Source organism: Lacerta agilis, chromosome 14, assembly GCF_009819535.1.
Source record: "Lacerta agilis isolate rLacAgi1 chromosome 14, rLacAgi1.pri, whole genome shotgun sequence".
Taxonomy (NCBI): domain Eukaryota; kingdom Metazoa; phylum Chordata; class Lepidosauria; order Squamata; family Lacertidae; genus Lacerta; species Lacerta agilis.
Genome location: NC_046325.1, coordinates 50,170,333 through 50,183,635, shown reverse-complemented (window position 1 = coordinate 50,183,635; position 13,303 = coordinate 50,170,333). Strand labels below are relative to the sequence as shown.

Sequence of the window (13,303 nt, the reverse complement as noted above, 5' to 3'; positions counted from 1 at the left end):
CTGCTTCCCTCCTGACCAGCCGGACGAGGTGAGGTGAGGTGCTGGGCTCTTTGCGCTGGAAGAGGTGCTGCTGCTCAAAAGGTGTTAACGGACCCTCCGTTCCCTTCAGCGGGCCAGGTGGCAGTTCCCTGACACTTGCTAACTGTTTTCACTGATGATACTTAGCTTTCATATGGCACAAAGGAACCGTCAAACAGTTTTGCAAACATTGTCTCTGTAATCCTTCAACAGTCTTTTAAGGCGGGTCAGAAGTATTCCTCCTATGTTGCACCCAGCAGTGCCAGTGTTTTCCACTAGGCTGCACCAGCCCAGAGAGAGCCACCAATTGGCCAGGCCCCTAAATCATTGATGCTGGTGTCTTGACAAAAATTGTATAAGCTAACTGTTTATTTATTGTATTTATAATCTGCCCTTCTCCTAAGTTGGGATTCAAGGTGGCTTACAACATTTAAAAACATCATTATAAAATGCAAATGAAAACAAACTAGTTAAAAGCCAAGTTATCAGAACACATTTAGAGCCAGCAGTTAAACTACAGTTTGCCCTGACAGCTACCCAGTGATCAGCGTTGTTTGCACCTCAGTTTCCAGAGGCCTTTTTGCACAGGAAGCTCTCAGCCAGCCATTGGAAAGAGGGAGCCCATATACCCTCTCAGGAGGGAATCCTGCAATATGGAAGCAGCCACAGATAAGGCTCTCTCTCATGTCACCACCAGCCATGCCTCTGATGTGGATGGGACTATTTGTTGTGTTCTGCATAGCGCTTTACAACCCTCTGCTTCATTCATTCTCACACTTGCCCTGCAGAGTGTGTTTGCATCATCCTTATATACAGATGTGGAGCTGAGTTGGAGAGAGATGGATCTGCCTTAACACTCTCCCTCTCCCAACCAGTACATAAGCAGGCTGGGATTTGAGTTCAGAGCTCTTACTCACAGAGGCTTCATGGCCATTGCTGTTATGAGCACCTGTGCTGTGCTGCCAGGCAGCCAAAGCTACTTTACCCATGCCCTAAATCAGTGTTTTTCAACCTTTTTTGGGCAAGGGCACACTTGTTTTATGAAAAAAATCACGAGGCACACCACCATTAGAAAATGTTAAAAAATTTAACTCTGTGCCTATATTGACTATATATAAAGTAATTCTCTTGAATAGGAATCAAATAAACACAATTTTTCCCACGGCACACCAGGCAACATCTCGCGGCACACTAGTGTGCCGCGGAACAGTGGTTGAAAAACACTGCCCTAAATAAATGCTTGTTTGTTGACAAAGCAAAGAGGTGCTTGGAATCTTGGTTCACTAAAGCTTTAAAGTGTCCCAGTTTGTGCTGCAGAACCAAGAATGGTTTTCCCCCCCAGCTGCCAATCTCCTCCCTCCCTCCCCCTCTGCAGGAAAAACCGCTCCAAGTGTCTAGTCCATTGCAAAATGGGTGTGAGTCGCTCTGCCTCCACCGTCATCGCGTACGCCATGAAGGAATTTGGCTGGCCCCTGGAGAAAGCATACAATTACGTCAAGCAGAAGCGCAGCATCGCTAGACCCAACGCCGGTTTCATGAGGCAGCTCCTGGAGTACGAGGGCATTCTGGATGCCAGGTAAGGCGCTGGTGCTTGGGAAGGAAAGTGGAGGGAGCAGGGTAAGCATTGGCCCCACGCTGCCACTGACCCCATTGTTCTTCCGTCTGAAATGGTGGAGCTCAGGACAGATCCACACATTCAGAAGAAGCAGGCGGTCATATGCCTCAGACTCCCTTTGCTTTACTCTTCTGCTCAACTTTACTTACATAATGGCAAAAGTTGTCTTCCTTCATGTCATGCAGCACAAGGTGCACCTCTTCTTCGTGTCTCATTATCTGTTTCTGGTCCTCGCCCCAGTTCCATTTTGGTTTGCATTGCATTTTGTTTTATTTTTGTTTGTCTTGCCCTTGTTTTTTCTTAACTCTAAAATGGAAAAAAACACCAACCATACAAATTACTTTAAAAGAAGAGAAAAGAAAAGGCAGGTGATGAAGTCTTCATGGGCTGCCAGTCCGTTCTGAGCCTGAATCAAAGTTTTATTCATACATTAATTCATTCTTATTTAGAGCATTGGTACCCTGCTCACCAAAAAGGCTATCAGAGGTTTGCATCCGTTAAAACAAGACAGTCCCTGCACCACAGGCTTGCAAACTAAAAAAAGAGGAAAAAAATAAGAACAACATATAACACACAAGAGGAAAGGGACAGGGAGGGTAAATCAAACTTAGGCACCCATTCCCAAACAGTTGTTCTTATAATGACCAGCTGGCAAATTCAGGGGCAGGAGGTGCCTGTGTTGCTGGGCATTTCAGCAAAGTTTGATGGAATGAGCCCTGCTGCTTGCCATCTCTCCCACTGAGGCAGTCCTATGGAATGGCTGCCCCCAGGTGACAGCTGAGAGAGAGGAGGCCTGGTGGGGAACTTTGAGAAACACATGATTAATTTATTCTCTCGCTCTCTCCCCCTCCCCCAACCCGGCTGCCTTGCCCCACAGCAAACAGCGTCATAACAAGCTATGGAAGCAACAGCCTGAGGACAGCCTCCCCCAGAACTTGGGCAGCTCTGGTGGGCCAAGTGACTATCTGCTCGACAGTCTGGATGTTGACCTGGATGCTCCTTGCCAGCCCAGCTATGCAGACCCCCGCACAAGCCAGGAGGCCGTGGGCTTCCACTACTGCTTCAGGCGCCTTTCTGACTCCTTGCCTGTGAACAGAGAGTCACTTTTCCAGCTGGAGGACCTGGAGAGGGACTTTCTGCTGGAGGAGGAGGAGGAGGCAGATTTGGCAGCAACAGAGCTGCCCTTCCTGGGGTTTGTTGACGAGCCTCCAGTGGAAAAGCTGAAGAGCATGGAGAGAGCAGAGGTCTCTGGCTTTGGGGAGAAAACTGCAGAGGGGAATCCTGAGGTCAGCCTCCTGAAGGCTGGAGCTGTACCCAGGCTTGCTGTCCCGGAAGAAGGAGACCCTGCAGAGGAGAAGCTCATTGAGCACTGGAAGCACCATTCAGCTGCGCAAGAGGAGGAGAGCCGGTGGAACTGTGAGAACCTGAACAACAACAACAGCAAGAGGAGCTGCCCTGAGGATTTTGAGGTGTGTGTTGGACTGAACTGTGGAGCTCTGTTGAGCCCATCAGAGTGTTTGGTTGTGTGTATCACACACACACACAGAGAGAGAGAGAGAGAGAGAGAGAGAGAGATTGTTGCATGAACTGTGCTTTCCTTTCTGGGGTGTAAGTAGCCCTTCTTTACATAGGGGACACAGGCAGCCTGGGAGGGTTGGATGAGGCCCAATTATTAATATATAGCAGAAGAGAAGATGTAAGCAATAGGAGTATGCTTGTCTTTTCTTAAAGAGAGAATAATAGAGTTGTAGAGTTGGAAGGGACCCAAGGGTCATCTATTCCACCCCCTGCAATGCAGGAGTCACAGCTAAAGAATCCCTGACAGGTAGCCATCCAACTTTGGCTTAAATGCTTCCAGTGAAGGAAAGTCCACCACCTCCTGAGGGAGTCCGTTCCACTGTTAAAAACCTCTTTCTACCAGAAAGATCTTTCTTATGTTTAGTTGGAATCTCCTTTCTTTAGTTGGAATCTCCTTTCTTGAATCTATTGGTTTGGGTCCCGCCTTCCAGAGCAGGAGAAAGCTAGCTTGCTCCATCTTCCAAGCTAAACATACCAAGCTCCTTCAATCGTTCCTTATCAGGCTTGGTTTCCAGACCCTTGATCATCTTGGTCACCCTCCTCAGCACACATTTCAGCTTGTCAATATGCATATTTAAATTGTGGCTTCCAAAACTGGACACCATATTCCAGGTGGTGTCTGACATAAGGCAGAATAGAAGAGGACTATGACTTCCCTGGATCTGGACACTTTGTTGAGAAAAAGGATTGAATATTCCTATTCCCTTCTTATTTTGATGCCTCCTCTGAAGTGAGGGTTTAGAGAAACAGAGCTCACCACCCCTTCCTACTTTTGTGTTCTCCACATATTAGGAATTGAGCAGAACCAATCTGGGTGAATGAGTCTCATGAACTCAGCAGCCAGCAACCCCTGGGACACTTGAGAGTTTTGCAGCTCACCTGACACAGGTCGGCTTACGCACTGAGCCTCTTCCTCAAACAAACCAGTTACGCTATATCCCCAAGTTGCAGCCTGTGGGTGGAAAACATCACAGCATGTCAGAGTGGGAGGGTATGAGAAGGAAGGTCACTTGCATCCATCCATATTCAGAATGCAGCAGGTAAAGCAGCATATTAATGGTACACAAAACTACAGAAGAACATAAAAAGAGCCTGGTGGATCAGGCCCATGGAGGCCTATCTAGTCCAGCATCCTGTTCTCACAGTGGCCAACAAGGTTCCTGTGGGAAACCAGAGAGCAGTATTTGAGCACAAGAGCAGTCTCCTCTGACATGATTTCCAGCAACTGGTATGCAGAAAGAGAGCAGAGCCATCCTGGTTGGGAGCCATTGATATCCCTCTCCTCCATGAATTTATTTAATCCTCTTTTAAAGCAATCCAAGTTGGTGGCCATCTCTCCCTCCAGAGGGAGGGAGTTCAACTATGCGCTTTGAGTGACTGTTTCCCTCAAGCAGCTAAAGACTTCCCCAGTCGGCCTTCTCAGTCAGAAGCATCCTGCCTGGCCCCTCAAGCTCACCCCTGTTCTCCTTGGTGCAGGAGGAGGCCAGCAGCTGAGGAAATCTCCCACAATGCTGACAAAGGCTGCTATTTCTGTGACAGCTGCTTCAATGAGGAAGCTCTCTGTGGCTTTGTCTGGCGGGGAGGAGGAAATCCTGACTCACAGGGAGGAAGCTGGATGCTCTGACACTGGTTTTCTCCACCACTGTGAGTGGTGTGTGCCAGCCAAGAGGTCCCTTGGAGCATTGTCATCCGTTATTTTTAAAAGAGCAAGTTTCTCTTAATTTCTGCAGCTCCTTCTAGCACTCTTAAAAACCAGAGGGGGACAGTAGGGATTCATTGTGTTTTTGCCATCAGGGCAGAACTGAAAAATTGCCGCTTGCTGAGGTGGGGCTTGTGCTGTGAACCTGATTCTCCTGAGTCATCCTCTCCCCAGAGGACCCCCAGTAGTGGTGCTGTGTCACCAAGGATTCCCCCGCTTCTGAGCTGGGTTGGGTGCATTAAACCACGCCCTCAGACCATGCAAAAACTGTGTTTGTAATTCCCTCCTAACTTCCGTAGCACCTCTAATTTTTGCTAAGTGGTTTACATCTTCAGTTGCATTTGCCTTCCCAGGATTATTCCTGCTGCATTAAAGGAGTCTAAGAGAGCGTGGTAGACCAGGTCTGTGTCATGATTCCAAGGCAGAGATGAGGCTTCAACCCCTCTGGGCAACCACACTCCAGGTCCCAAGAAACACTCCTCCCGGCCACAGCAACTCCTTGTGAATTTGGCTTCCTGGTTCTGGAAGTTTCACTTTGAAATGGAGAAAGCCTAGCATAGGGGCAGAAGGCCAGGCCTGTAAGTTCCGCCACCTCAGTGGAACCACCCACTTGCCATCATCAGGCTTTATATTGACATGTGGGGATAATTTGCAGGTGGCTTGTCCTGCCCACCTGCCAGAGTTGGCCCTTGGGGCCCAAGCAGAATTGAACTCCCTGCATATCAACTGATGGGCAAGGGCTTCAGTCCCTTTCCATACCCTTTACTTGGTCTGCCCCCATGCCTGACATCATGTGTTGTGGGCATGGCTTCAGGAAAGCAGCCTGGTGGCTTACAGGCTGAGGGTCTCTCATTCCTGGCAAAGTGTGTCCGTGCACTTTGGGCTCCTAGATGGAAATGTAGTTGGGGATCTTGTCTCAATGGCTGGCTTGCCACCCAGAAGAACAGCCCCACAGAATACAGCCAGGGTCCCCAAGGACAGCCTCACGGTGCCCTTTCAGGAGACTGGGCTGCCAAGCCTAGTGGTAGGAGGCACAGGCCACATCTAGCCTAGTCTGTTTCCAAGAGCAGCCAGCCAGATAGCCATAAGACGTGTGTGAGCCACAGCCCTCCCTTGTTCTGAGTCTGACTACACATTATGAAGAACATTCTGCATGTAAGAGCTGTTGGACAATGGAATGGTCTCCCTCTGAAGGCAGTGGATCCTCCTTTGTTGGAGGCTTTTAAGCAGAGGTTGGATGGCAATCCATCAGGAATTCTTTAGGTGTGATTCTGGCAATGCAGGGGGTTGGACTAGAAGGCCCTTGGGGTCCCTTCCAACTCTACAGTTCTGTGTTTCCACCACCACCACCCCACCAAGCACCTGGTAATTCAGAGACACAGTGCCTTAAGACACAAAAAGGTTCCAATTACCTAGTAAGTAAAATGGAAAGGGTAAAGGACCCCTGGATGGTTAAGTCCAGTCAAAGGTGACTGGGGTGTGGTGCTAATCTCGCTTGAGACTGAAGGATCCAGCGTTTGTCCACAGACAGCTTTCCAGGTCATGTGGCCAGCATGACTAAACTGCTTCTGGCACAACAGAACACTATGATGGAAGCCAGAGTGCATGGAAATGCCATTTACCTTTCCGCCACAGCGGTACCTATTTATCTACTTGCACTGGTGTGCTTTCAAACTGCTAGGTTGGCAGGAGCTGGGACAGAGCAATGGGAGCTCACTCCGTCGTGGGGATTTAAACCACCAACCTTTTGATTGGCAAGCCCAAGAGGGTCAGTAGTTTAGACCACAGTGCCACCCACTTCTCCTAATCAGTTGGGCAAAGACTTTTAAAAATCATTTTTAATACAAGTATTTATAAAAAGTGCAGACAACGTGCAGCATCATAACAGACTTTCGTCTTGTGCAGGAAAGTGGTGAGGAAGACTGTTTCTTCTAAAGCAGTCCAAAACCAACATTTGTGTTTTTCCCTTAGAACTTCTGTGGATTTGATGGACTGATTAAAGCTCATACACTTGATTGGCTAAGCTCTAGCCCTGATGTGCTGGCAGATCTGCTAAACAGCCACTGATAGACCTTCATTCATTCACAATTCATAGTTGTATTTCTGTGCTACATTTCTGTGCTCAAAGTGGTTTGCAACCAAGAAAACAGGAACGCATCTCACAATCAGTCATCACAAGAACAATTTCATAATAGCATAATAGAACAGCAGTGTATTAGGCAATACAACAAAAGCACAATGTTTCAGTACTACAAATACAACACAGTTGCACTAACCACATTACATCTCCTGGCAAGAGCAAAAACAACAAGGGAGCTTGACGGTTTCACCTGGATCCCAGAAACACCCCTCCAGTTACCCTTATTTATTGCATTGCTCTCCCACCTTTTTCTCCACAGAGCTCAAGGTGGCGCACATGGTTCTCCCTATCCTCGTTTAACCCCCCTCCCCCACCAAGGTGACAGGCTGAGAGGCAGTGACTAGCCCAGGCTCCCTTGGTGAGTTCATGGCCAAGTGGAGATTGGAACTCCCCTCTCCCAGGTCCCAGTCTGACACTCAAACCACTGTTATTACTATTGCTATACTACACTGGCTCAGTCCCTCTCCTGCAGCATCATCTTGGGAGGCTTCCAGGGGCAAGGAGTGGGGCAGCTGGAAGTGCCCCTACCATGGTGATGTGCCCAGGTCTATAGAATGGTAGAGCTGGAAATAACCCCCAAGGGCCATCTAGTTCAACCCCCCGCAATGCTGGGGTTGCAGGTTCTGCTTTCCCATTTTTGTTTCATGCCTAGCACCTCTTAACCTGGCCTCTTTTGTCCCCTTCAGCACGATGCCATCTTTGGGATCCTCAGCAAAGTGAAGCCTTCCTACAAGTCTTGCGCCGACTGCATGTACGCCACTGCTGGCGCCTCAGCCAACACTTTTGGGGACCCGTGTGAGCCCCTGCACCTGGCCTCACCCTCCCGCAGTTCCACGGTCTGTACGCAGCCGCCGTTCCTCCTGCACAGGACGCCCGCCTTTTTGGAGCAGGCATTCTGTGAGTCCTCCCCGAAAGAAATCCACAATGCAAAAAGCAACAGCTTGCCTCCGCTGCTAGCAGGGAGTGACTTGCAGAGCACTGATCCCAGCAAACCTGCAGCCGGCTGGCCCTGCAGTGCTTCCGAGAAGCTCAGAGATGGCCCTCGAGCTCCAGCTGGCCTGAGAAACACTCTCTGCGAGAGGAGTCCCGTCCTCAGCGATGGGATGAAAGAGGATTCCTCGCCGAAAAGGGACGCCCGGCAGACCAAGGACCTGAAGTACTTGCTCTTCAGCAAGGATTTGGAGAAGCCGACCACCAGTAGCTACCTGATGCAGCATCAAGAGTCGCTCCTGCAGCTCCAGAAAGCGGGCTTGGTCCGGAAGCACACGAAGGAGCTGGAGCGCCTCAAGAGCCTGCCAGCGCCTGAAGCAGCTGCTCATGTGAGGGAGTGCCCTGGGGGCCCGGTGGGCGCCAGCATTCCGGAAGAAACCCAGGAGCTGGAGGTGCCCCAGCAGGAGCAGCAGCCTCTTCCCATATCCAGGGGTATGAAAAATGACATTGAGAAGCTGCAGAAAAGCCCCCTGGTAGGTGGGGCGTCTCAGAAGACCTCCACGCCTGTCCTGTGCCGGACGGTGGACCATACAAGCAGCTTCACAAAGGACTTTCTCAAGACTGTCTGCTACACACCGTCATCGTCCCGGAGCTCCAACCTGACACGGAGCTCCAGCAGCGACAGCATCCACAGCGTGCGAGGGAAGCCTGGCTTGGTGAAGCAGCGGACCCAGGAGATCGAGACCAGGCTGCGGCTGGCTGGCCTGACGGTCTCCTCCCCGCTTAAGCGCTCCAACTCCCTCGCCAAGCTGGGCAGCCTCAACCTGTCCTCAGAGGACTTGGCAAGCGAGACGGACCTGTCCGCCCTGACAGACTCCAGGGAGACCAAGTCGAGCGAGTCCTCAGTGGTGCACTGCCGCCCCACCCTCAAGGCCACTGGAGACCAAGCCGCCTTGCCACTGGCAGAAGCCGCTCTGGCAAAGTTGAAGGGCAGGCCATGGATGGGGGAGAGTTGACACATATTTGGGACCTTTGTTAAAAAGAACTTGTTCCTTTTATAGTTGTCTCTACTAACTGCAATTTTATCATTTTGCAAAAAGATGATAAAGTTCTCTGCCCTCCCCCCAATCCCTTCCTGTGTGATGCCACAAGTAGCGTGGGGAAACTGACAGGGTTAGTAACCCAGTGGAAAAGGCGCTCACAGCCTCCCGGCTCAGAAGGCGATGGTGGCATGTGTGACCTGGGCCAATTTCCTCTTTTTGGGGGGGGGGTGCAGAGGGGCAGATTCTCTTCCCCTCCCATGCTGAAAAAGCAGCAACTCTTTCTTGCAAGGTTTCCTCGGCGGCTCAAGTTGAGCGCAATTTCGTAGTTCAAAGAGGCGCTTGAGGTAAGAGCCTAAGAGGGAAACACCAAACATGCTACCTCCATTCTTCACGTATTTATACATGGGGTTTTTCTTTTAAAAAACACACAAAAATCAATCTTGCTCTAAAATTGATGGTTCTCCTTTTGAACAATTACAGTTCAGTCATGGTTGGCAGCACCACTGCACAGATCCCCGTTCCTGCCAACTTTCAGTTTATGTGCCCCGAGCAACGGTCTTTCTGGTCTGACTTTACTTGCCTGGTTGAAGGAGTGTTGAGTTTCTCCTGGGATGTGGGATGATCACCTGTGGCTCCTTGCCTTCTGTTGTCATGTGGCTTTGCTAAGACAATTCCATCACTGCTGTTGGGGACGGCAACCTGGAGCCCCAGTTAAAAACAGCAGTAGCTGAATTCTGAGTTGTCGACCTTTTGAGTTTGGAGCTTACCATAAAGCTATTGTGGCACAAGAAGGGGGAGCTTGTGCCCCCCAGATGTTGCCCTGCTCCTTCTGTCACCCCTGAAGAGGGTTGTAGTCCAGCAACATCTGGGGCCCACAAGGCCCATAACCCTGATGTCCTAATGTTGCTGATCACACCTGGAATAAAGGATTGGGTGGCAGTGGATAATTGTTGGGTCTGTTTGTTTTTCTATTGTTGACCTGTATTTGGAAATTGGGGAGAGTTTCTGTAGAATTGGGGTCTTTTTCGCTTTTGTCTTTTAATATTTTTGAAAAATGAACTGTGCTTTGCTCAACTTGCAGCAGTCAGAAGGAAGCTGCATTTTGCCTCAGGAACAGATGGTGCTCTCTGCCAAGCTCCAGAGCTGTTTGTGGACTGGGGCAGCATCACCCGCTTGGAGGTCCTTTCCCTCCTTTGTTTTATTGCCTGGGTGCCACGTGGGGGTCAAGAAAAAGGACTACTTCTTTGCGCTTTTTCCAGAGGTGCATCTCACCAGTCACACAATGGGTCAAAGGTTACTTGAATCTTTGTCTGCTGTTGCTGCTGGTCTTGCTGATCGAGGCCAGAGTGTCTTTGGGGCTCAAGGGCAAGGCCTGTGCTGGTTTCTGAGCACCACAAGGGAGGGGACTTGTGCAATAAGACCAGGTGTGTGGGGGGGGGGTCCTCTCTGCAATATTTGTTGTAATTCAAAGGTCCAGGAGGGATTGTTCTTGGAGCACCCTCCCCTGTGCCCACACCAGGTTTCTCCAGACTTAGTCGGAGCCTGCTGGAATGGAGTGCCAAGAGCAGAGGAGAGGATCTCTTCCTTCCTCTGGGAACCCTCAGGCCTTTCCCACACACTGTTCTGGTCACAGGCCAGAGGTGAGTCTGGTGCAGGTCTTGGAGAACTTCTGAGGCCTCACACAGAGCCTGTCAAGCCAAGGGGAGGGGAGGACTCTTCCTAAACACAGGTCTCGGGCCAGACAGAATATTCCCTGGTCCATCCCAGTCGCCAAAGAGGGGATTGCCTCATGTCCTGGTTGATGAGCAGGTGCTACTGAGAACCCAGAGTAGGGCTTGCCGCTTGCTGCTCTCCACATTTCTTTAGGGCCGGCAGATATTTAGGATAGTCACTGGGGTCACTCCTTGTGGCCCTTGTGACAGTTAAGAATAGTTGTGGAAGCCAGCATGTCAGCTCTTACCTTTTGAAGTCCACAACAGAGCTTCCACTTGAATTGTGGGTATCTCCTACTCACGTCATTGGGGCATCTTCCTTTGCCTGTTGACATGGTACAGATTTCTGCATTGCAGGGGCTGGACTAAATGACCCTTGGGGTCCCTTCCAGCTCTACAATCCTATGATTCTGTTGCTGGCTTAGGGACACCTCAGAAAGAGATTCTTCTCCAGGTTTTGTCAATCAAGCCTGTAAGCATGAGATGGTCGGCACCGATCTCGATACTCAAGCCTTTGGTGTGAGTGAAGCGTTGTGGTGGAAATTGAGAAGGCAAAAATGGCAAGTCAGACAAGGTGCCAACTGTTGGAACCCTTTCTCTGCATATGCTGTAAGCCAGAAGCCTTGCTCTTTGCTTGGAAGTATAAGCTTGGAACAGACAAAGCTGATGATAAGTATTGTTCCACGTGGCTTTTCCTATCCAGGTGCAAAACAGATTTGCACAGGCCAGATGCCCAGCATTCACCCTTTCCATGTTGGACCTGTTCCTCTGGAGCCCTTTCACCGGTGTTTCAGGGAGGAAGCCACATGACTGCTTTGGAGGCCAAATTTGAATTTCAGAATCTTTTCATGAGCTGTACTCAACATATTAATTTGCAGTCCTCCAATTCTCAAAAACCCATGGGTGTGTCTCCTCACGGTATAGAGGTCCTTGCTTCTGGTTGTGTCTGGGTGGCCAGCAGGTTCCATGCGGAGTGAATCTGTTGATTCATTAATTTTGGGGCGGGGTGTTGATTTGTGCAATGCTATGCCAACCATCTCAAAGTACTGTAGAAGACCTTTTCAAGGTTCAAGACTCTTGTAGTGTGTAGCATGAAATGCATTTTGTGTTTAGTGTTCCTTTTTCATTTTTGGCCACTGCTGAAAGTCATTTCATTGCCACACTTGCTTCTTGCAGAAGTCGCCACCCGTGGGATTATTCAGCTTTGTCATCTGGCTTTTCTACCCAGTGTACTGTGTGACATCTGGTATCAAAAGGCAACTGCCACCCTCTTCTCCCCTAACTCACGTCCCAACGCCAACTCCAAAAAGCAGCCTGCCCCTATTTCTCTGCAGCCCCGATCAGCTGAGAGTCAAGAGGGCAGCAGCCACAGAAGGAGAGCAGGACGCCAACTGACCTCTCGTACCTGTGCCCTGACCCCAGTTGGCTCACTGGCCACAGATTTATTTGGATGAATTGCTGTGCCACCTTTGAACCATTTTTCCACAGTGATGTAGCCACAGACCAGGGTCCCACAGCCTTTCTCAATAACCACCAGATTTGCCGGTCATTGCTGGGGCAACTGTGCATTCCCAGTGGAGCTGGTGTTGCTCCTGGTGGAGCAGTGGTGGTTTGCCTTTCTGGTTGCTTAGCTTCCTTCCCTGTATTTTGGTAACAGCAGGTGCTGGGAACCACCCTGTCATTCTAATGCTCATTTGCAATATATAACTTGAAACTTGCAGCAATATACATTCTTGGAAGCCCTTAAGGCTGCCAAGTGGAGAATAAGAGCACAGCACAGCTTACCAATACACTTTTTAAACCAAACCTAAGCAGCCCTGCTGAAGAGTTCTATCTTGACTCATGAAAGGGGCTGCTGTCTCCTCCTGCTGTCCTGTTTATCCCCTCATTTCCAGGGAGCCAATTGTTAAGAATTTAGTTCATGGCCTAAATAGTTCTTTATTGCGTATGAAAGACTGCAATATTTGATTTTACCCTGGAAAAGTTCAACTGGGGTCAACTGCTTAGTATATCTCAGGTCGACATTGTCCTTTTTTTAAAAAAAACAAATGCATGCAAAGGTATTTAAGCCAATAGCAGGTATCTAGCCTTTAGTGTGCCATTTCAAAGATTATTATTTAAATCCGCAGGAGGTTGCTAGCTTATTTAGATGGATGCATGGCATGGTAGCTGCTTCATTTTTATCCAGGTATTGGTGGTACTTCTCTTACTTTCTTTTTAAATTGAGTGCCTTGTGGATAGTTTACAAATACTGTGTATTTATGTGAAGTTCTTACTCTTATTTGTATTGGTACCTCTGATGTTCATGGTGCCTGTAGAGCTCTGTCTATAATACTTTTAGTTGACATCATGCTTACATACCTGAAGTTACTTTTGTCACTTGGAATGGCTCGTTGACGTCCCATTTGCTACTTGAGAAATTGTCAACAGTGGTTTTGAGTTATTAAAAAGAAAAAGCTCTTATACAAAGACCCTCTTTCCACACACATTGCACACTTGTTGGATTAATCTATGCAGCGCCAAAGGCAGGCAGGGACTCCACAAGGCATCTCAAAGACGGAAGGAATT

The 13,303-nt window shown here is 49.2% G+C and overlaps 1 protein-coding gene across 3 annotated transcripts in view; it reads left to right on the top strand.

Moving 5' to 3' along the window:
* SSH1 (slingshot protein phosphatase 1) overlaps nucleotides 1-12,771 on the top strand; it is a 63,993-nt gene extending 51,222 nt beyond the window's left edge. For all 3 annotated transcript variants that reach the window (XM_033168909.1, XM_033168908.1, XM_033168910.1), the window contains 3 exons: nucleotides 1,394-1,594; nucleotides 2,511-3,102; nucleotides 7,737-12,771. In XM_033168909.1, the coding sequence (XP_033024800.1) occupies nucleotides 1,394-1,594; nucleotides 2,511-3,102; nucleotides 7,737-8,996 (2,053 nt within the window). In that variant the 3' untranslated portion in view covers nucleotides 8,997-12,771. The remainder of the gene's footprint in view (nucleotides 1-1,393; nucleotides 1,595-2,510; nucleotides 3,103-7,736) is intronic.
* The last annotated feature ends 532 nt before the right edge of the window (nucleotides 12,772-13,303 follow it).